General features: G+C 49.4%; 1 protein-coding gene across 1 annotated transcript in view; it reads right to left on the bottom strand.

Annotated features, from left to right (window-relative positions):
- Positions 1-23,322, bottom strand: part of P2rx3 (purinergic receptor P2X 3) — a 35,387-nt gene that overhangs the window by 8,253 nt on the left and 3,812 nt on the right. Inside the window, exons 2-8 of the mRNA XM_051166472.1 lie at positions 17,530-17,665; positions 17,063-17,134; positions 16,792-16,855; positions 16,145-16,238; positions 15,837-15,914; positions 15,051-15,192; positions 14,341-14,477 (exon numbers count right to left, since the gene is read on the bottom strand). Of these exons, the coding sequence (XP_051022429.1) occupies positions 14,341-14,477; positions 15,051-15,192; positions 15,837-15,914; positions 16,145-16,238; positions 16,792-16,855; positions 17,063-17,134; positions 17,530-17,665 (723 nt within the window). The remainder of the gene's footprint in view (positions 1-14,340; positions 14,478-15,050; positions 15,193-15,836; positions 15,915-16,144; positions 16,239-16,791; positions 16,856-17,062; positions 17,135-17,529; positions 17,666-23,322) is intronic.

Genomic DNA, 23,322 nt, shown 5'->3' with positions numbered 1-23,322 from the left:
CATTCCTGGCTAAGAGAACAGTGGCCTCTCTTGTGGGAAAGGGTGTGGCACTTTCAGAGAAGCTGAGAGTCTGGTTTGACTGGAGGGTAGAGATGCCTGGAAGTGGCTGTGGCTGGTTCCACCTGCCCTGGCTAGGGCAGCTAACTGTGTATGTCTCCCATTCCATCTTCAGTGACCCTACCCTTGTTGCTTGACCACAGCGGGTTATCACACTACAGTCAATAGCATCCTATACCTTGGGGAACAGTCTCGCCAGTGTGGAGAGCTGTAGTTGTGAAATACCCCTGCCTGCCTTGCCTAGTAGTTTCCGACAGGACCCTGGCCTCTGCTGAAGAAGCTGGACTCGGACGCTTGGTCTGCGGCCCGTGAGGCCTACATTAGTACCTGTGTTTGTCTAGTGGTCTGTGATCACAGTCAGGGACCGACGAAGCACTCGCTGGAACAGTAAGTGAATTTCTGAGATTTGTGCCCCCTCAAAGATTGCGTTTCTCAGCGCCAGCCCCTGGGCACCCTTCTGCCGCCTGGGCTTCTCCAGATCCTCCTGATTTGGCAGATGGGACTGAGATGGTGGTGACACCATGCTGTTTTCTCTCTCAAGCAGAAAACATTTAGATTCAGCAGCTGGCTAGGTGGAAAGGTAGATGCCAATGGTGAGGGATGTGTGGATGGAGAGGAGTGAGGACATAATGCATGTGGAGCACTTATATAAGCTCAGCCTGGCCTAGAGGCTTCGCACCCCTGACTACCCGGCCTAGAGGCTTTGCACCCTGACTACCTGACCTAGAGGCTTCACACCCATGACTACCAACCTAGAGGCTTCACACCCATGACTACCCGGCCTAGAGACTTCGCACTCATGACTACCTGGCCTAGAGGCTTCACACTCATGACTACCCAGCCTAGAGGCTTCATACCCTGCCTACCCTGCCTAGAGACTTCGCACCCCTGACTACCTGGCCTAGAGGCTTCACACTCATGATTATCCAGCCTAAAGACTTTGCACCTCTGACTACCTGGCCTAGAGGCATCACACTCATGACTACCCGGCCTAGAGACTTCGCACCCCTGACTACCCTGCCTAGAGACTTCGCACCCATGACTACTCTGCCTAGAGGCTTCGCACCCATGACTACCTGGCCTAGAGGCTTCACACCCATGACTACCCGGCCTAGAGGCTTCACACCCATAACTACCCGGTCTAGAGGCTTCACACTCATGACTACCCGGCCTAGAGGCTTTACACCCCTGACTACCTGGCCTAAAGGCTTCACACCGCTGACTACCTTTAGACCTCACACAGCTCAGCGGGGTACTGGTGGCCTTAGGTGGCATAGGGACTTGGACGTGAGACAGTCCTAGGGTCTGAATCATTAAGTTTCTATTTCATGCACTTTAGATGACCTTGGGAAATCTCCCCCAACTCTGCATATCAGTTTCTCTACCTGTAAAGTGGAGACATAAGCATCTACTGGTTAAGGGGATAAACCAGGGATCGGGGAGGGAGGAAATACTTGGGCAGAGTTGGGAGAGGGAGAAGGGAGAGATAAGTAATACTAAGGATGTTTTCAAAATCCACAGGGAAACAGATTGTTTTATAATCTTGCTTAAAAATACACATATAACATATTAATATATATGTTCAATGGAGTGATAATGCTTCCCACAAGAGCCGTAGACCTCCTAATAAAAACCCCAGTGCCAGGCACGAGAACCCCCCTTTTGAATTGCTGGTCAGGGGACTCCAAGAGGGTATTGTCATTGTCCTTGGTGTCTTCTAGAACATGAAAATAAGACCCTCATGCACTCTGGACACAGGACTTGAAAAAAATTAAGCTAGAAGTGACCTGAAGCCTCTTTCCTGAGAACTCACTCTTATGGTATCTGAAGATGCTACGCAAGCCACCAAAGGAGAAAGGATCTGCCCAGCTGCAAAGCCTATGACTCACAACAACCATCAGCACAGCAAAACATCCCTAAAGGTGTAACAGTGGCACTTATGTCTTAGTGGTAACCAACAGCTGTCTAGCTGGACTTAAGGCTTGTGAAACAGGAAGGAAATCATGCCTCATACTGTAAATCTAGTTGACCACCCAGAGTGACGTCATAGATTTCAGAGGAGAACCTACTGCTGCCACTTTCCTAAGCCAGTATAATTCCTAACTGTATTCTAGATACCAATCCTTATACCTAGAGATAAGAGTAGCTCTCAGCTCTCACCAAAGGAGCTTCTTTTTGCAGCAGATGGAGACCATTACAGAAAGCCACAACTAGACAAAACACAAAGAATAACTGGGTGCCGGGTGCCAAGCCCCAACTGATTGTATCTACTATACAATCATTTTGTACACCTAAGGCTCAGGGAACATCATGGAAGAGGAGGCGGGGAAGGTTGTAAGATTGTATCTAACTCCTGCGGTTACATAGTACTTTCTAGGTAGGTTGGGAAGCCTGAACATCATGGAAGAAGGGCGGGGGAGGTTGTAAGATTGTATCTAACCCCTCTGCTACATAGTACTTTCTAGATAGCTTGGGAAGCCTTACTGCAAAGTCGAAACAATATAATTGCATAATGACAATACCATTGACATGCCATGTCAATGGAGGAAATTTCACAGGCTACAGCTAGTCAAAGGCTCAGTGGCTGCTGAGAGAGAGGAAGAGTCCATTTTCTCCAGGAATTCATTCCCCCTGATGTGATTCAATCCTAAGTGGTCATCTCTAAATACATGTACATATGAACAACACTAAATAGATTCAGTAAGGGGTGTGTGTGTGTGTGTGTGTGTGTGTGTGTGTGTGTGTGTGTGTGTGTGTCCTGTTTTAGTTTCCCTTCCTTTACTTTTCTTTCCTATTTTGGACAGGTTCTCACCATGTAGTTTAGCTGGCCTGGAATTCTCTACGTAGACTAGGAAGGTTCTGGCAATCTTCCTGCCTCTGCCTCCTGAGTGCTGACATTACAGGGTATATACCACCATGTCCAGCCTCTCTACCTTTGATTTAACAAGTCACAAAAAAGCACAACTCTCAGGCAGCAGGTATGGTTGAGAGCGGAACTGCAAAGTCTACTACTTCCCTAAGATAGAGACCAAAAAGGAGTTGACTGCAGCCCCAGGAGGCAGGAAGCTTACTAAATAGGTACTTCCTCGGCTGTGGAGGAAAGTGTACCAGTGCTGTGGCTGGATGATGCTTAAGTGTTAGAGAGAGGCAGCACTTAAGCAGCTGCCAGTGCTGAGCCCAGGAAAGGAAGAGAAGAAGAGAGGAGACAGGTCTCCAGGCAAGAACTGCCAGGCATGAGCCATCATTACCAGGCCCTCCTAGAAAGGCTACTGATCCCAGACCCTGGCAGGAGGCTGCAGCGAAGTACTCCTCTCTTGCATCTAGAGTGAGTCTCGGCTCTTTGAGATCAGCTCCCTTGCCCTCTGGTTTCTGGCAGATTGGTTGATGGGAGGCACTGGCTGGGGACCAGAAGGCAAGCAGGGGGAAAGGGCGAGTGTTTATTCTGCCTACTGCTTCCCAGCCCCATGTTGGTTTTGCTACTGGCTGTTCCTGTTTGCGATCGCTGCTTCTGCCAGGGATCCTGATTTAAATCTAGGCACCCATTCCTCATGCAATGACCACAGATCTAAGGTGTAATACCCCCCTGTGCTCTTCCCTACTGGCCTTGGCTCCCATGTTAGTTCCTTGAGTGTACATTTCTTTCCCACACCTGGTTCAATGTGCTTTCCTACTGAGACCTTCACAGAGACACCTGTTTATGGGACCAGACAGACTATCCCTGACACTGGACCAAATTGGACCATTTTGAGGCCTGACAGGACTGAGATGCTTCACACGTGTTCCCTTGAGCCATTAGCCGGAACAGATAAAGGATGAGTAAGTACAAACGTCAATTGCAGTAATAAATCATTTGTCAGAAATGCTTCTTTGGGGCAGGGTTGAGGCTCCCTCCCAGGGTGACATGGCTATAAATAACAGTGCACACTCCAGCAGCCCTGGCTTCCAAAGTCCCTCCCTGGCCCCACCCCTACATACCTATGTGTGCTATATTAGGCTGTCAGAGTTTTAAAAGTCTTTCTTTACAGCCCATTTTACAGAAAAGGAAACAGGTTAACAGAGGGGACGAGAGTTGCTCTCAATCACACTGAGTATCCTGTTTTGAATCCATACCATGGGCTCTAACGACTTCACCTTTGTTTGATGATGTTGATGATGATGATGATGATGATGGGGATGGGGATGATGACAACTACTGCTATTGAAACAGGTTCTCATTATGTAGCCTAGCCTACCCTCATTGGTCTGAAGCTTGTAGACCAAGGTGACTTCCATCTCACAGAGATCTGCCTGCCTCTGCATCCTGGGTTCCCTGGATGCTAGGTTTTAAGGTAGATATTGACTGTCCTTTTGTTTTGTTTTGTTCTGTTGTTTGTTTGTTTGTTTGTTTGTTTTGTAACTGAGCCCTGTCTGTTCTGGAACTCACTCTGTAGACTAGGCTGCCCTCCAACTCACAGAGATCCACCTGCCTCTGTCTCCTGGGTGCTGGGGCTAAAGGCATGTGCCACCACGCCTGGCTAATACTGACTGTTCTTTTTGCATTATTAGTCTTCTGTCTTCTAGCCTGGCCTCGAAGTCAGCATGTAGCTGTGAATGACCTTGAACTTAGGGGGTCCTTCCGCCTCAACCTCCCAAGTGCTTAGATCACAGGTGTGCACCACCATGTCTGGTTTCATTCTGTGTTGGGGGTCAGAGAGCTGGGCCTCATGTATACTGAGCAAACAGTCTACAACAGAGCTATATCCTCCACTCCATCTTAGTTATTCTTAGCTTAATTATTCTTAGTTATCTCTCAGTAGTCCCAAGAGATTGTTCCTAGAAGCCTTGTAGACACCAAAATCCACTTTAAGTAAGGCTCAAGGCCCTTACATAAAATCACATAGTGTTTTTCTATAAGCCGTGCACACTGCCCTCATGTGTTAGATCTTCCCTAGAAACCTTATAATGCCTAACAAAGTGCGTATCCTGCGCAAACAGTGGTCACAGCGTATTGTTTGGGGTATAAGAAGGAAACAAAACCTGCTCTTCTTAGGGGCAGGTATAATTGCCTCCTCAAGTATCTTTGATCTATGTTTGGTAGCGCCCACAAATGTAGAACCCGCAGCTTAGGAGAGCTGCCTGCATTTTTATGTGTGAACAGTTTTGTTATTTGGGTTCAGGTTTATCGTTCCCTTGATCACAGCAATTGGCCTCATTGGACTCGCTGTCCACCATGAGGCTCAGCATGTGACAGAACTAGAAACTGAAAGAGACCTTCAAAGTCATCCCCTCATTAGCCACAAGAGTTTCCACTCCTGAGGCCTGAATACTCCTGTGCAAGGAAACGTGCAGCCAAATTTAGCTTTGACTAGTGCCAACCGTTACAAGGGCTTCCCCATGCTGAGCTGACATTCAGTGATGCTTGCTGAATGGAGAAGGGTTTTTTATCATGGTGCACAAATTCCTTGGAAGCACTCACATATCTGTTTAGAAATGATTTGTCCTCCCATAGAGTAACGGAAACCCCTTCCTAAAGCAGGACCCAAAACTGTTAAACCAGCAGGAAAAACAGCAACAAACACGCGGGAATCTGGGTTTGACTTGGGAGGGAAAATTTGGGCCTGGGATTTGGATTTCTCTGTGAAGGAGGTGCTGTTCTCAGCAAAGCTTTGCCTGCTGGGAAGTCATTTCTGCCAGCTGAAACACACTTTTACAGTTGATTCTGTACCGATAGGAAAATATCGCCTGGCAGTCTCTTTGCATCTGGGACGGGGGCCACATCCTTAGAGCCTGCTGGGACTCCTCCCCTGAGAGACAGGCCCAAAGCCAAGTTTATTTACTTAGAGTCTAGGGACCTGATAAATTGCAAAAGCAGCCATTTAAAAAGTCTGTTGTTGATTTTTCAAAACACATTACTGGCTGGCTGTGGTGGTACACACCTGCCATCTCCCATCCCATCGTGAGGGTAGGAGGATTGTGGCGAGTTAGAAGCTAGCCTGGGTTGCATTATGAGGTGCAGGCCAGCCTGGGGCACATGGGGAAGCAGGAGGTGGGGTGCAACCTTAGTGGTCCTACTAGCTTCCCTGGAGCAGCAAGTGCAGGCTGTGGGGGCAGGCTGCCAGCTTTTGGATGCCTTCTCTGGCACTATATAAGGTATGTGGCCTTGGCAAGGTAAAGGAGACCCCTGAGACCTACAGTTCCCCAGAGGTGGAGAGACAACCCTCTTGGCCCCTTGGTCAGCACTCAACGAGCTTTAGATCATATTTTCTATTAATAACGTCGGTTGCTGTGCTGACAGGATGGGCATAGACACCCAGGACCCTCGGCCCTCCCCTTGATATCACAGGAGGGTGAGGGAGAAAAAGGATCACGGGGTGGGGGTGGAGGGGTGGGGGGCATGCTGTCCCACACTACAGCTTTCTATGGAAATGGCTGAAGTGGTCGCTTTTAAGATACATGTTCTGTGGCTTTTGGAAGGAGGAGGGGGAATCCAGATTGTAAAGAGGATGATGGAAGCCAGGGCCCACTGAGCGCTGCCTGTCAGTTGGCCTAGGAGCTTGGTGATCTGGGCGCTGCAATTCGGAAGTGGAGCCAGGCCAGATCTGAGCCTCATGAAAGCTGCTGCGGGTGCGCTTCCAACATGGAACGCTGCTGGAAACACCTAGAACATGAGAAGTATCTAGCAGACGAACAAGTGCTTTTTTGGTCACAGACACCAAGAGAGGGAATCCAAAATCTAGCTGCCTTTTAGTAGCAATGCTATCTTATGAGCTCTCGGAGGGGAACTGAGATTTCAGATATTTTAAAAAGTGCTTCTGCCCCTCCCCCCACCCTGTCCCCCAGCAAGCAGCACTGGGTAGACGGCTTACAGTTACTACATTTGTGTGCTGCTGGGCACGTCATAATGGCTGAAGGTATGTCAGAAGAAAAAGATACAGACCAGGCCTCTGGCTTTGAGCCTTGATGAAGTCAGGCCACGTCTGGCAAGGTTCAAACCCTTCCTAAGGGGGAGGGTGTGGTGATCTGTGAATGAAGTTGAAGCACAGGTTTGAAAAGGGGCCACAGATTCAATTAAGGGCACTTAACACATCGACTGGGGGTAAGCTTTTTGAGGTCTTCAAAGACTTGGAGTTTTAGGTTGCATATGTATAAATGTATAAGGAATTGGAAGAGCCCACTCAACCCCACCCAGGATGCTAATTTCTTGTGAGGGGGTCAGGACTATATGAGAGGAAAGAAGCACATGTCGCTCCTTCATGTGGGTCTTTATATGTAGACAAGTATCTTTTAGAGGCATGCTAGGGACTGCCCCCAGAACCAGGGCCTGTGGCTGCTAGGAAAGTGCTCTACCATCACGCTACGTCCCTAGCCTAAAAGGGCATCTTTTAAGAAAGCATATATTTATAGATAAAATAGCCTTTAGGAGCAAAAAAGAAATTGCCTGCAAAATTGCTTACATCTATGAGTGCATGTCCTTTTACTGGGCAATGGCTCATAGTCTCATCAGTGGTACAAAGGGCTTAGAGACCTCCGTGTGGTTCATAGAGGGACTTGGAGTGGACCTCACATGTGTTCTCTGGCCCCAGCTTCTCCCTGCCTTGGTGGGCTGCTCTGTCTCTGTTCTGGCCACTGGTGGGCCTCCCTCTCCTCACGTGCCCATGTTCCCGTAGCTCCAGCCACTGTCTCCTGGCCTCTCCTGTGCAGACGTATCTCCTATTACTATCTTTGGGCCCTGTGATTTCACTGTACCTTGCCCACACTTTAAAATCAGCCCCTTTATTAAGCTCTCCTAGAATTACCCAATTTGAGACTGCCACCTGCTTCCTGCTGAGGCCCTGATAGATACGATATGGTGTCATAAATCTGTCATTAAATCATCAATGCCTACACACACACACACACACACACACACACACACACACACTAAATTGCTCTCATTCAGCCTTAAACATCCAATGGCTAACAAACACATGTGTGCTCTCACGTACACACAACAATTACCCCAACTTAAAGTCCTGTGAATTGAGGGTCTACCCGGGCTGCAACACCCCCGCCCAGCCCCGTGTCTCAGCTACAGGATGCCACCTCCTGGAGTCTTTTATCTGCATGCTGTTGAGCCACTCATTCTTGTTTTCAGGTACAGCTGCACTCTGTCCGCCACAAACCCCGACGACCCTAGGGCTGCACTCTCAATACGCTCAGAAAAAGGCTTCACAAAATACAAAGTTAAGGGATCATTTGACTATGCGCAACAGACAAACCTAGGAGCGACAAGAAAAAGTTCTCTCTGCCAAATTGCAGGTGGATAAAGGACAAAAGACTTTAGACATCATACAAAAACTAATGTAACTGGAGAGAACCCAGTGCGTTAGGTAAGAATTGAAGGGAGACAGATGCGCCCCGAGGCTGCTTTGCTAGTAACTAGACCTGACTCCTGACCAGTAAGCCCCCTTATGAAGTATCCTTTGCTTGGGACTATGTCTGAGGAAGAAGACAGATGCAGGAGCTTGGACAGAATGACCTCTAAGGCTACGCTGAGCTGCTGTCATGATTTTAGACAAATCACTTCCCCTTTGGAGCTTCTGTTTCCTCTCTGAAAGGGGACAGCTTTGTCTAGATGTGCCCGAGGGATCCTTAACACCTAGACAGTCTCAAAATCAATGACTCTGCAAGCAAAGAGCCGTAGAAAGTGGGGAGGTGGAAATAAGCCACAGAAGTAATTAGGGATGGAAGTGCGGGTCTCTAGCTGCCCCTGGGTGTCGGACATGCTGCTTAAAGCAAGGCCAGTCTTGTCTGAATAATTCCACTCTCTCCAGAGCAAATGGCAACAATAGAGTGGTGAGGGCTCTGGCCTCGGCTGGAGGGAGAGACAAATGAACTTGTTTGGGAAGCAGAAGGCTGGGCTGTGAATTGTGCCGCTGGCATCTGCTGGTATTTTCACTTCCCTGGGACTCAGGTGCTTTGTTTTTCAGCGGGGTGGAAAGAATCAACCACGCATGCACATCTCACTGAGGACTAACACGTGTGAATGTGCCCAGCTTTCCTGGTTGTGGTAGAAATCATTCAAGAATATTCACATCCAGGTGCCTGAATGTACTAGGTGTGCGGCTCTGTCAGAGAGTGAACTTGGTGGGCCTGCCTTTTCTCGTTAGTACAGTGGAGGGATGGTAGCGCCTACCTTCTAAGGTAAGTGAGCAATAATTAGCCAACACATACACAATGCTCCGCACACGGGGGGGGGGGGCAGTAAAGAGTGTCAGTGGAACTGATAAATAGCTTTGTGAGATTTGAACAACAGCATAAGATCACCATGTCATAGGAACCACAGTGTGTGCTCTCTTCTCTGAACATTCCTGCCGCAGCACTCAGCCTGGCCTTGAGTGTCAGCATGTCAGTCACTGCATGAGAATGTTGGTGAGACCCCAGTGGGGGGACGTGATGGCACATGCCAGAGCACAGGGCTCTGCTTGGCATGGATGCCAGATGTCTCTCCCAACGACAGTTTTTCGGGGAACTTTACCCAGGGTCCAACCGGGCAGTTTTGTTCATCTGCTTCTGCTGTGAGAGTAGGTTATTCGGGATCCTCAGAGGAGCCCACACCTCTCAGGTGGGTCCCCTAGATCCTGAGTATTATACAGCCACAGCCCTGGGAGATCCTCTTTCCATTCTTATCCAAATAAAACAGTCTAAGCAAGTTTGTTTATTTTGAGGCAGGGATGCATATAGGCCAGGGTGACCTCAAACTCCTTATGTAGCCAAGGATGACCCTGAATTGGCCTTTTTGCTTCCACGTCCTGAGTGCTTAAGTTGCAGGCACGTGTTCTCGTCCCTGACTTTAGGTTTGGGGTGGTTTCTTGAGCTGGGGATGTCAGGCTTCTTGAATGCTAGACACAGACTCTCCTGACTGAGCTCCATCCACACGCTCCACCAGAGTGGATCCAGGACTAAGTGTATCTCAGGCCCTGCTGTGCCTACGTAAGGCACAGTCACCCCATGATCAACTGGAGATCTAGAGCACCAAAGCAGTCCCACTGCAAATGGAAGGTCCTGTTCTAATCTGCATAACAGCGGTAGTTGGGGTCTTCGTGGTGGTCGTGGTCCTCAAAAGCGTTCCTGCCAAATGGGTCATTTGGAGGACTGAAGACAACATTCTAATGGCCAAAGGGGAGTGATAAGTATGAAAACTTGTATTTTAGATTGAGAATTTTATTAAAATATATCACTATTTTTAAGCCGCCATACAAATATCCTTTGTATTGATCTCAGTGTGATGAACTGACTGAATAAATATGCCAATTTCTTCCAGTGAGCCAAACAGTATTTTTAACCTACTTTAAAATATGTGTTGTTTCCTATGGTTTTTAAAACTCTGGAGTTAATTATGAAAGCAATTTCAATTTTTTAAAATTCTTCTTTCCAGAGAGCACACACATATATATTTTTTAAACTATCAAATGTAAAACTTAATGGAATGGGCCATTGTTATTTAAAATTGCAAAGTAAGGTAAAAAAGAGAGTGGGCTATTGTGATTGCCGACTTGATTAGATTAAAAACACCCAGGAGACCAACTTACATGCATGTCTTTGGGGACTTTTCCAAAGACATTTAACCAAGGAGTAAAGGCCAACCATTACATAGCCTGGGGTACCCACCACGTAAAAATAAGAAAGCAAATGGACCCAGTCGGTAGTCACCTCTCTCTACTTCCTGACCTGACGCCTCACACCCCTGCTGCCATGCCTTCTTGTCATTATGAATGATGCCTTTAAGCCATGAGCCAAAATAAATCCTTCCTTCCTTTGTTGGGCATTTTGCCACATAAATTAAAAAAGTAATTAAAGCAAGAAAAAAATGGTACCAGGAGCAGGGTCCCTGTGGTGATGAACACAGTCATGTGGGTTTGTAGGTCTTTGGGACTAGTTTGCAGGAGCAATGTAAAGAGTTTGAGGCTCCAGACTAACTAAACCATAGAACGATCTATGAAGAGCTTAGTGGGCCACCTTGATGCCAGGTCTACAGTGAAAGAGGCAGCCAGGAAAAGCATGAAGCGTGCAGTGTCCGGAGAAAGGAGTATATGCAAGTCTAAAGATGAGGACAAAGCAGTTGCAGAGAAAGCAGCTACAGTTGTTGAAGAAATCAATACCGTTAAAGAGAAACTGGTACCATGAAGTAGGGCAACTAGAAAGGTGCCCTGAGGGCAAGACTTCACCCACAGAGAGCTCCAACTTCTGAAAAACGTAAATTCATTTGAAAAAGAGAAGGCTCATATTAAGAATGCCACCACCAGGGCTGGAGAGATGGCTCAGAGGCTAAGAGCACTATCCACGCTTCCAAAGGTCCTGAGTTCAATTCCCAGCAACCACATGGTGGTTCACAACCATCTATAATGAGATCTGGTGACCTCTTCTGATGTGCAGTTGTACATGTAGGCAAAAATACTGTATAAATAAATAAATAAATCTTAAAAAAAAAAAAAAGAAGAATGCCACCACCAGAACTGAGGACAGATATTCCTCTTTGCAAATGGCCACATAGGAAAGAGTTTCCCCAGGGTTTCACAAAATGGTTGCTATAATTTGTCTAAGACGTGTTATGGGACGTGTTGATCTGGCAGCAGAACTTGGTAGCAATGCTTTGCAGGCATGAGAGATACCGGAGTGAAGGAGTCACGGAAGTTAGCAAGGGTCTAGAAAGGTTGGAGAAAGCTAATGAAGACAATGTGTAGTCAGGTCAGCTCGGATTCCCTGCAGCGGGGCAATAAGAGGCCATTGCATGAAACTGAAAAGATGAAGCCTCAGCTGCAACGGAGACCCCAGGATATTCGAGGTGCTAGCAATGGAGAATGTTTAAAAACAACAACAACCTGCAGCCGGGCGCGGTGGCACACGCCTTTAATCCCAGCGCTCAGGAGGCAGAGGCAGGCGGATCGCTGTGAGTTCGAGGCCAGCCTGGTCTGCAAAACGAGTCCAGGACAGCCAAGGCTACACAGAGAAACCCTGTCTCGGAAAAATCAACAAAACAAAAACTGCAGTCATGAAGTAGAGGCAGCCCAAGAGAACATCTATGTGTGCAGTAGGCAGCACCAGAACAAGGGGGTTGCAGGCCACGGAATGTCATCAAGAGCCCCAGACGCCAGACATGGAACTTCAGGATTTGCCCTGCTATGATCCAGTCTTGTTTTGGCTGAGTCCTTGCTTGCTTTATTCCTGTCCTTCCTTTCTGGAATGAGATTTTTTTTTTTTTCATGCCATGGTTTATGAGAAATATATGGCTTGTAGCCTTGATTTTTTTTTTTAGCCTTGATTTTAAAGGGGCTCATGGTTAGGAGATTTCCCAAGTATCTACTATGCTTCTGAAGTTTTGGAGCTGTTGAGATACTGGAGACTTTTAGAGATGGACTAAATGTACTTTGCATTATAAAACGAACAGGGATCAGGGGTGGGACGCTGTGGTTTAAAAGCCATATGCCTGGTGTCAAGTTGACAAAATGAAGACTTATGGTGTAGTCAGTCTTCATTATCCACCTGTCAGGACTTAGAATGACCTGGAGACAAACCTCTAGCCATGAGCGCAGGAGTGTCAAGCTTTGTTGGGAAGACCCACGCTGAACGGGGTTGTGCCATCCCACAGGCAGAGCCTCAAATCAGTGGAGAGCAGAAAGTGAGTGCAGCGTCTGTCCTGGCTTCCAGAGTGAAGATGCAATGTGACCAGCCGCCCTATGCTCACGCTGCCATGACTTCCCCACCATGGCAGACCATACCCTCAAACTGTGCACCCGAAGAAGTCCTTCCTGTGTTAAATTGCATTTGCTTGGTAGTCTGTCACATGTGCAAGAAAAATTACTAATACATATATCATGTAGCATTAAACTGGAGACTATTACAGCAAACGGAGGCTCGAGTAAGACTTCTTCAAATATGTAAAAAAATATATTCTTCTGCGTGTTCTGCCCCATCACTGCCTATTTAGTCTTGTTAGCTTTTGAAGCATATAACATTGTACGCTTAGTTAGGGTCCTTCCAGCAGTCATGGGATTTTCAGAAGTTAAGGGAAGGACAAGGGAGATAGCTTATTTGGCAATAGTACTCAGTGTGTAAGCTTGGTGACATGAGTTCCCCCCAGAACATCTGTAAGAGCCAGCTGCAGCAGCACAGGTATCTGTAATCCCAGTGTACCCCTGCCAGGTGTTGGGGAGCAGAGGCAGGAGAGTCATCAGCTATTGTGACATACAGTGAGGAACAAGCAGGCCTCAGACTAGGCAAAGAGCAAGCAAAGCTTGTCCTTTAACTTCAGTATGTATGTACACATGCTGCAGGTACCCACGTGTGTACACACACACACACACACACACACACACACACAGAGAGAGAGAGAGAGAGAGAGAGAGAGAGAGAGAGAGAGAGAGAGAGAGAGAGAGAGAGACAATCATCAAAACCAAAAGCAAAGCAATTTATACTGAACAGCAGGAACCACAGGCGAACAAACATTTCACAGATGGGACATTAACAGGGAAGAGGTCAAGGACTTGTTCAAGGCCCCAGCTATTCCAAATAGTTCACCCTGAACTTCCTTTCTTTTCCCTTTTCCTAGTAGAAAAAGCCCCCAAAGTAAAAATCTTTTAAGCCTCAAAGCCATTTAGAATATGAATTAGATGATGTTCAAAAGTTATTCCACCCCCCTGCCGCCCCCCCCGCGCGCGCGCGCGCGCGCGCGCGCACACACACACACACACACACACACACACACACACACACACACACACACACACACACACACACACACACACACACACACACACCCCAACCAGAAAAGCCCTAAAGAACCAGTGGTCTGTAGAGTTGCTATCTGTAAACCACGGGATTTCCCGGTTTTGGAAAGAAATGCCAAGTTATTATTTCGGAAAAAGAAACAATGCCAGACACAGTGCTTACTTTGTGGGAGTCAGAGCCTTAAAAATCAGGCACAGGACAGGGAAGGGGGCTCTCTGGATATGAATGAGGTACATTATAGATTCATGACAGCTAATACCAGCCAGAGAATTACAGAACAGAGTACTCAAGAAGAGCTTGTCCTAACGACTGACCTCAGTAGATTTCTTGATTGGATCCCTTTTAACGTCAGGAATCCACGTGCCACAGCACAGCAGGAACGGCTAGGCTACCAGACAGTCCTTCCCAAGCTCAAACTGAAGCCTAATGGGGACCAGAAGAGGGACGTGGGGAATTTTCTTCCAAACGTGCATTTCTGAGATAAACTTCTTCGGAACTGCCTGTGGCCTCTGTCCCTGCTCAGACAGCGGGGTTTACCTGAAGTTGTAGCCAGGGGAAACACTGCTTTTCTCAGAAACTCCATCCAGACGAGTGAAAGAGTACTTGGGGATGCACTGGTCCCAGGCCTTGTCCAGGTCGCACACCCAGCCGATCTTAATGCCCAGAACTCCACCCTGAAGAAAGGGCCAAACATGAGCCCTGTGCTCAGGCAGGGGCCGAGGATGTGTAGTTCATGGTTTGGTTTCTTTCCCTTCTCTAGGTGGGAGGTGGCAGCAGGAAGGAAAGAAAGTGACTGGTAGGGAACGGGGCGGGGGGGGGGGGGGGGGGTGTCCTTAGGGGAAGACCGCACGGAGCCTCAAAGTCCCCAAGATACAACACAGGGGAGAGGACGCTGCTGCAGACAGCCTTCCTGTGGTGTGGCGCTTTTCAGAGACGAAAGGCCTCTTCTCGGGTGAAACGGAATGATAGGAATAAGAAACTGAGGTTTGGGGAAGTAGAGACAAGATTCCTGGGGGTGGATGGATGGATTCGGGATAGGAGGGGATTCAGGGATCTGCAGGTCTGGCATGCTTCCACCAGGTGGCACTGTCTTGCAGCCGCTCCTGCCCAGCACCCCAGTGGGTTTCCCTAGAATCTATGGTTGGGCTGAACTTTCCAGGTAGGTAGGTGGTGGTGGTTGGCCCGGACGGGGGGGGGGGTGGGGGGCAGGGGGCGGGGCTAGTAATTGAGAAGTGACAGGATCTCACCGTGCGAGCAAGCTTGGCAAAATCTTGCCCAGCAAACTTAACTACATCCCCTACCCGCAAGATGGGGCAAAACGGGGCCTTTTCCGGGTGGAAGCGGCAGGTTTTTATGTCCTTGGCCGTCAGGTTGGGCAGGAGGTTTCCCCTGGGGAGGAAAGAGGAGGGAGGTTAGGCCCAGAATTAAAGACAGTAATGCCTAAGTGTTCTCCAGTCTTCTGGATGCTTCAGGTCCTCCACATTCGGGTGGAGCATCCGTCTGCACCTTCCCTGGGTCACTCCTCGGTTATCCCTGCTCTTTTCCTGCATGGTTCTATAAACCCCATCACGTGCCATCTCACAGCAGGGTTATGACTGCCCGTGGTGGCCAGTGTCTCCAAACTACCAGGCTGAGCCTCCCAGTGACCAGCATCTCCTGATTACTCGGCGCCTCTCTGTGGTGCCTGGTAGGCTGCCTTACAGGATGATGGCCACCAGGTAGTTTGTTGAACATATGAGTCACAGCAGTGGGAGCAAACTGAGACAAAAAACCCTCCAATTTAGGGCTTGACAGACACTTCAGACTCCAACTGCAAGAGGCCTCGGTGTCCACAGCAGGCCACGTTGTCTTTCTCCTGCTCCGCTGTGGGTTTAGAGCTCCAGGGCAGGAAGACTGGAGGAGAAACTGGCTTCCTGACACTTGGGGGGGGGGGGTCAAGGCTATGGAAGGATAGGTGCTGCAGGGGATGAGTAAACAGAGAGGACGGGGAGAGCTCCATGGCAGGCTAAGTGAGGGCGGAACCCAGGACTCACTTCTCGAAGTTGAAGAGAGGGAAACGAATGCTGTTCTTGATGAAAATCGTGAAGTTCTCAGCCTCCATCATGATAGGCCTGCAGGTGAGAACGGGCCTTCAGTTCTCCAGAAGAGGGAGACAGGGGGCCTTTGTCAGGAATCTTTCTTAACGGGTGCCTCTTGAAAGGGCCTAGGGGGAGCGAAGGTGATGGGCAGAGGCAGGGCAGGGGGAGATGGTCTCCTGAAATTGCATCCCTATTCCAGGAAAGAACACTAGTTGGGGACACACAAAACCCTCCATAAGCTTGGGGGTACGCGGGGGCCTTACATCTCCACGGTGTCCACCTCGGTGGGGCACCAGCCCTGGATCTCACAGGTGCGGAGGACAGAGCTGTAGTTCACGCAGCGACCGGTGAGGATCCCTGGAGGGTAGAGCTGCATGACCAGGGGGCATTCTGCCCCTTGCCACTTCCATCCCCCCCGCCTCACCAGGGACCCTGGCAGGTGAATGAGACAAGCTAAACCTGCTGTGTGTGTCCTCAACAACCCAGGGCCGTTCTTCCTTGCTTCTGAGTCTGAGCTATCCCTTCTGCCTAGAATGCCATTCAGGAAGCTCCCTCCGTCTTGCCAAGTCATCCTCATCTTCAGACCAGTTCCAGGATGGCTTTGGAACCACCTTACAGAGGCAACCTGGCTCCCTCCCCTGGGCACTCCCACAGTCCTTTGTGTTTCCTTAATACCACCTGCTACATAACCATACCACTGCAGTACCTAGACTGAACTCCTCGGGCAGGAACCATGCCTCCTCCATAGCCCCAGCTGGGTCTGAGCAAACCTCTGAGCCGTTGGCAGAATTCCACAGAGTGGGCTGGACCCCTTTCCTGCAATGGGCGACCCCCAAGGAGAATTCACTGCCCTTTAGAGACCCATGAAGGCTTGGAGTTTGGGAGTAGGGAAGGAAAGGTCTGCACTCACCCCCACCTGGGAAGCGCTCAGGCCCACACTGGCTGTCAGACACACAGTGATACTTCTCCTCATTCTGTGGAGGAGGGGAGGGCAGGGTCACAGGTGTGTGGAGGGCCTTCCCGGAGCCCTGGTTAGCACATTAGTCGCCATTCCCTCCCACAAGTTCCCGTGCTGTGGTCTCTCGTGGGTGGCAGGTCCAGTCACAGCTCCAAGGCTGGACTCTCTTCATGCCACTCGTCCCTACCCCTGCCACTCCACTCCCCTGGCCGGCTCCACGCACCTCTGCACAGAATCCTTGCATCTGATTTTCAGTAACGATCATTTTGGTGATGATGACAAAGACAGAGGTGCCCTTGGGAGAAGGGAGAGAGAAACAGACTAGTCCCAATCTGTGGAATGGGGAAGTGAGTTCCACTCCACAGAAGAAGCCACAGTCTGACTGATTTGGCCACGGTGGCAGGGCTAACAGGGGACACAGCTGGCATCCAAACTAACTCTTTGTAGCCACCTGGTGGCCCCTCTTTCCTTCTGTATTGTTCTCCACTAAAGCCCAGCGTGACAGGGTTAAGGGGTTGGGGCGGGGGGGGGGGGGGGGGAGTCCAGCTCTTCATGTCCAATGCTGCATTTTGAAAGGCAAGTTCTTGTTCCCCCAACAGTGCTGTGGCTACTGGTTCGGGACACCCGCCCCTCTGTCCCCATTCTCCCCAGATGTGAGCATGCACATGTCCCTAGGGTAGGGCACCATACCTGGGGTGGGGTCACATAATCCGACACGTCCATGACTCTGTTGGCGTAGCGTCCGAAGCCTTTCACCTTTGTTACTACTGAGGACTCAATGGCGGTGTCCCGCACTTGGTAGGCCTTCTCGTGCAAGAAAACCCACCTGCAGGGTTACAGACAAAAGAGTCCACATGTTCAGGAGACAGGGGGAACCCTAACCCTAACCCTAACCCAGGGGGACGTGCTTCTTCCTGCCAACAGCAGAGCCACATGGGTGTCCTTGGCAGGGAGATGTGCTGGGGTCAGAAACCAGGATGAGTCCTTGGTTAGCTGGGTGAGTCTTCCTAACTGCCTCCAAGGCACACTCTTGGGTTTCTTTCCCTAACTGTCCTCCTACGAAAACTCTAACATGGCAGCATGTGTCATAGGGGGAAGGCCAGACTTTTCTTTCTTTCTTTCTTTCTTTCTTTCTTTCTTTCTTTCTTTCTTTCTTTCTTTCTTTCTTTCTTTTTGAAACAGAATTTCACTGTGTAGCCTGGCGGGACTAGAACTCATTTTGTAGGACAGACTGGCCTTGACCTCACAGAGATCCACATGCCTCTGCCTCTCAGGTGCTAGAATTAAAGGCATGTGCTACCATGCCTGGCATCAACAGTTGATAGTGAGACACTCCAACTCTATCGCTGTCTGTCCACCTTATTATTGTTTTTTTTTCTGAACCTGGCTAGGCCGGCTGGCCAGTGAGCCCTCCATCCACCCATCTACAGCTTCTCAGAACCAGGCCACGGGTACACTCTGCCATGCTCCAGGCCACGGGTACCCTCCACCATGCTCCAGGCCACGGGTACCCTCCACCATGCTCCAGGCCACGGGTACCCTCCACCATGCTCCAGGCCACGGGTGCACTCCGCCTTGCTCCAGGCCATGAGTACACTGTACTATGCTCCAGGCCATGGGTACACTCTGCCATGCTCCAGGCCACAGGTACACTCCGCCATGCTCCAGGCCACGGGTACATTCCACCATGCTCCAGGCCACGGGTACACTCTGCCATGCTCCAGGCCACGGGCACACTCTGCCATGCTCCAGGCCACAGGTACACTCCGCCATGCTCCAGGCCACGGGTACACTCTGCCATGCTCCAGGCCACGGGTACACTCCGTCATGCTCCAGGCCACCAGTACACTCCGCCATGCTCCAGGCCACCGGTACAGTCTGCCATACTCGGGAAGTGCTCTATCAATACTGAGCTACAGTCCTAGCCTACTTGTGACTTATACATTAAAAACAAGCTAATTTAAAGGAAAAGAAAAGAAAGGGTTGTGTGTGTGTGTGTGTGGGGGGGGGGGAGCTGAGCAGTGGTGCCCTTTAATCTAGAGGGCGGGCTGATCTCTGAGTTAGAGGCCAGCCTGGTCTACAGAGTGATTTACAGGCACACACACAGAAACCTTGTCTCAAAAAAGAAAAAAGAAAAAAGGAAGAAGAAGAAGAAGAAAATTGAGTTATTGTTTTACTCCTACGAAGGAATTTTCACCTCCTTGTGCCCTTGTGGGCCATATGCATGCTTGAAAGTAATTATTGCTGATAACAGCCCCCTCTCTAGTTGGCACCAAAAAGAGAGCAGACACAGAGTCAGTCGCAGGCCTATCCCAAGCTTTATTCATAGTTGTGCCCTATGTGGCAGGGACACAGCAGTCATTCAGGAAAGAAAGTGGTGAAAGGCCCTGGGAGTAGGGTACTTGGCAGTCTTCCCTGGGCCAAGGGTCAGCTGAGAAGTTAGGTGAAGGGGCAGCGTTTGTGCCTCCGCCTGGGAGGGGAATGCTGTCGGGAGGCGGGATGCTCACCTTATTCCTTGCGTTGTGCTTCCACCTAGTGGTCATTACCTGTCCTAAGCCATTATGGGACCAAGTGGATAAGGCAAGACTCCATTCCCACCTGCTCTTTCAGGCCCTCCCAAACCTCCCTGGCAGCAAGGGGGGTCTCATATTTCGGACTCTGTTCCTCTGTGAAGGGCTGTCTCCCCGTGTGAAACAAGCCACCACGGCCCTCAGGGTTCAAGATACTTGGTTTCTATACCCAATCCAGCCTGACACATGGGGGCATTTGGGCCTGGTGGCACAGTAGAAGGGAAATGCAGTTACTCTCTTTATTCTATAGGTGAGGAAATCTATCAGATAGGTTTGGGAAGAGATGTACATTCTATACAAGCAACTAGCAATGCGATACTTTGTTAGCTTTGTCGTGATCATAATCATTATTATTATTACTGCTATGGCTGAAGATGGAACCCAGGGCCTCACAAATGCTGGGCAAGCACTCTCCCGCAAGCTACACGCCTAAGCCCTCCTGATCTTAGGTTTGGGAGAGAGAACTGTGACAGTTGGCAGAACTGAACAGCATACTTTGGAATGGCTTGGTTAGCATCATTTTCTGCCTCTACCAAAGGTTTTCAGGCTTGGTGGAAGGTAGCACTAAAGATAGACTCTCTTACTGGCCTAACCATCCATCCACCCATCCACCTCAGGAGAAGATGAGAGAAGGAATCCCAGACCGTTTAGCTCTGAAAACCCCTGGCCGTGGGTGTCCCTGGCAGAGCAGCTGCAGAGGCAATACCTAGGCTGGGCTGGCAGGAGACATTTGAAAGGAGGCAGCAGGGTGTACTGCCCAGGACCTCCTGTCATTCATTGAGCTGCCTGCGAGCAGAAGGTGGTGGGTACCACATGGCTGCGGAGATTGGGGGGCTTGCTGTTCCATGCTGTGTGTGCACGCTGAGAGGAGACAGTTTTCGTGGGTGGACGTTAGGCTGTATAGCCTTTGAGGTCCCTATACTGTTAGGAGAGAGTCACTTGTAGGAAAAGACACAGACTTGCTCAGGGTGAGCAGAGGCTGATCTGCGCATGTGCCTCTTTCTTTGGTGAGAGGCTCAGTACCATCCCCAGAACAGGGATTCTCTTACTGAAAACCATTAAGGATTGTTATGGGGTGTGTGTGTGTGTGTGTGTGTGTGTGTGTGTGTGTGTGTGTGTGTGTGATTTCTTAGAAGCTACTTACTTTTAATGACTTACTTAATTTTGGGGGGTTGGGGATGTGTATGTGGAGGGCAGAGGATAACTTGTGGGAGCCAGATCTCTCCTATTCTGTGAGTGTTGACTATTAAGCTCAGGTTTTCAGGCTTGGTGGAAGGTAGCACTAAAGATAGACTCTCTTACTGGCCTAACCATCCATCCATCCATCCATCCACTCACCGAACCATCCATCCATCCATCCATCCATCCATCCACTCACCGAACCATCCATCCATCCATCCATCCATCCATCCATCTACCCACCTGAGACAGGGCCTCTTATTTTTACTCAGAAATCACCAACTAAGCTAGACTGACTGGTCAACAAATCCCAGAGATCCACCTGCCTGTGTTTCTCCTACACTGGGATTAAAAACATGTACCACAATGCCAGGGCTTTTTCACATAAGTTCTGAGAACTGAACTCAAAGTCCTTGTGCCTGCAAGGACTTAACCCGCTCAGCCATCTCCCTGGCCACTCTGTTTTAACTTTTAATTGGCAAGCAACCATTGTCTGTATCTTTGGGGCACAATGTGAATGTTTCGGTGCATTTATATGTTTTAGAACGATATCTGTTAAACTAATTAGCATAAACACCTCACATTTATCTGCTTCTTTTTGTAGCATCATCCACTTGGATTCCGAATGCTTTCTTGCAGGAGAGAAAGAGGGTGGAGTCACAGCTCTGCCAAATGGCTTCAAACCTGTTACCTGCTTCATTGTGGCTGCCTTGTAGCAGCCGGCAGGTTGATTAATGCACCATTAAGCATTATCCACATGCTTGTAAAATGCTCTGAGCACCACTCCTTTTCAGAAGTCTGCAGTGCTGTTTGCATTACCACTCGCTCTTGCAATAGAGTTCCTTTTTTTTTTTTTTTTTTTTTAGAGGAGGAATTTCATTAAGGTCTCATTCACCATGTTATATTCTAACAGAGAAGAAGGCAGCATCTCGTTACAGAATCTGAGGAAGTTATCCGAAGGAACATTATTATCTCATGCCCTCATGTCCTTGGAATGTCAGGGAATGAGGTATGAGGTCTGGGGGCCAGACTCTCTGATTCAGCTAAGATGGTGGCTGCTGCTAAACACTTGCCAGAGAATAAGCCACAGCCCAGACATGGATTTCGGAACTCCAGTGTGCCTTGTCGTGTTTCTTGCTTTTGAGCTAAAGAAATGGTTCTTTGAGGCCAGTGCCCCATCCTTAAAGTCAGGGTACACAGGTAGATACAAAGAACGTTCAGAGTGTCATATCATACAAGCAACACTGTGAGACTGTTGGCCCCTTCCATCAAGCCTTGCTAACGAGATAGCTGTGTTATGGTAATTATGCCACACATGGGGAAACAGACACAGAAGGGAGTGCTCATGTCCAGTCACACAGCTGGAAAGCATGTTCCGAACAGGGCAGTTTGTTCTGGACCACTCGCAGCCACACCACTGTAGGGTCTCAGGTCAGTCCCCTGATTCACTGATCAAAAGCATCCTCTAATTCAGGAAGGTGGTGGAGAAACATTTAACCAGTCTCTTCCTCCTCTTCCTTTAAGACTCCTTGTATGCCTAGTAGGGAGGAGAGCCCACTTAGAATTCTCTCTGAGTTAACAAATGGAAGAATTTCAGTGGCCCCATGGGGCTGTGAACGTCATCAGGGTAGCTAGGGACGGGAGGGTGAGGGGATGCTTCATTTCCAGAATTGAGGGGCTGAGGCCGTCTCTAGAGGCCAGGACTTAGGAGATGCGGCAGGACTGAGCCTCTGATTCTTGGCATTTACTCTGCCATTCTGACTTCTTTTTTTTTTTTTTTTTCCTCGCATCTCTGGTTTATTATTTATAGAGCGGAAGGCGGTGGCAGCTCTTTGGCAGGTGGGATGTGCAGGAAAGAGGCCCAACACCCTCCCATCTATCCCCAGGGAGTCAAGGAGGGGGAGGCCAGGGAGTGGGTGTGAAATGTGTGCATTGTGTGTATCGGAGGAGAGAGGTCTCTTAGGAAGGTGTGAGCTGGGCAGAGGGAAGAGGGAGGAACAACAGGGTGTCTAGGAACAGTGATAGTTATCATGGATAACCTAATACTACTGACTCACTGGCTAGAGAAAGGCACTTGACACGTGTCATCCCAGAGAACCCTGACAGGAGGTACCGTTACACCCATTCCCTAGATCTTGGGACTCACAGGTCTGCATCAAGGTGTGCATCAAAGCAGGGGTGTCGCACCGTGCAGTCTCCTTACCCTGAGGCCTGGTGTAGGGAGACAGCAGGCAACAATGGGTGTCACTCCCCTTTGGACCTAGAGGATGAAGGATCCTCCTAGCATGTCACCCAGTATACTGACAAGGAGCCTTGGGTGCCACCTGGGCGTCAAAAGGACAGTATCCCCAGCCTCTGGTACAGCAAAGCTGGGGAAAGGACTCTGGGTGAAGTGGTGTGAACCACAGCAGGCAGCTGAGGCGAGAGCCCAGATGATGAGCTCAGGTGGTGTGCTGTTGTGAGCATGTACGAGGAAGCCTTGGCTCGTGTCGCACACTTCCTAGGTGAGGCAGTGTGTCCTGTTTCCCTGGCAGAAAATAACAGGGAAAAGACTCGGGTATTAGCTAAGTGACAACACCACAGCATAAACAAAAATATCTTTTCAAGGGGCAGACAGGCAGTTGGCTCAGTAAGGTACTTGCTGCCAAACTTGAGGGCCCAAGCTCCACCTTTGGAACTCACATGGTAGAAGGAAAGAACTGATCCCCAAGCCCCATTAATCTCTGACCTCTAC

This window comes from Acomys russatus, chromosome 24 (genome assembly GCF_903995435.1).
Source record: "Acomys russatus chromosome 24, mAcoRus1.1, whole genome shotgun sequence".
Classification (NCBI taxonomy): Eukaryota; Metazoa; Chordata; class Mammalia; order Rodentia; family Muridae; genus Acomys; species Acomys russatus.
Note: the sequence above shows the minus strand (reverse complement) of the source record. Positions and strands in the feature narration are given on the sequence as shown.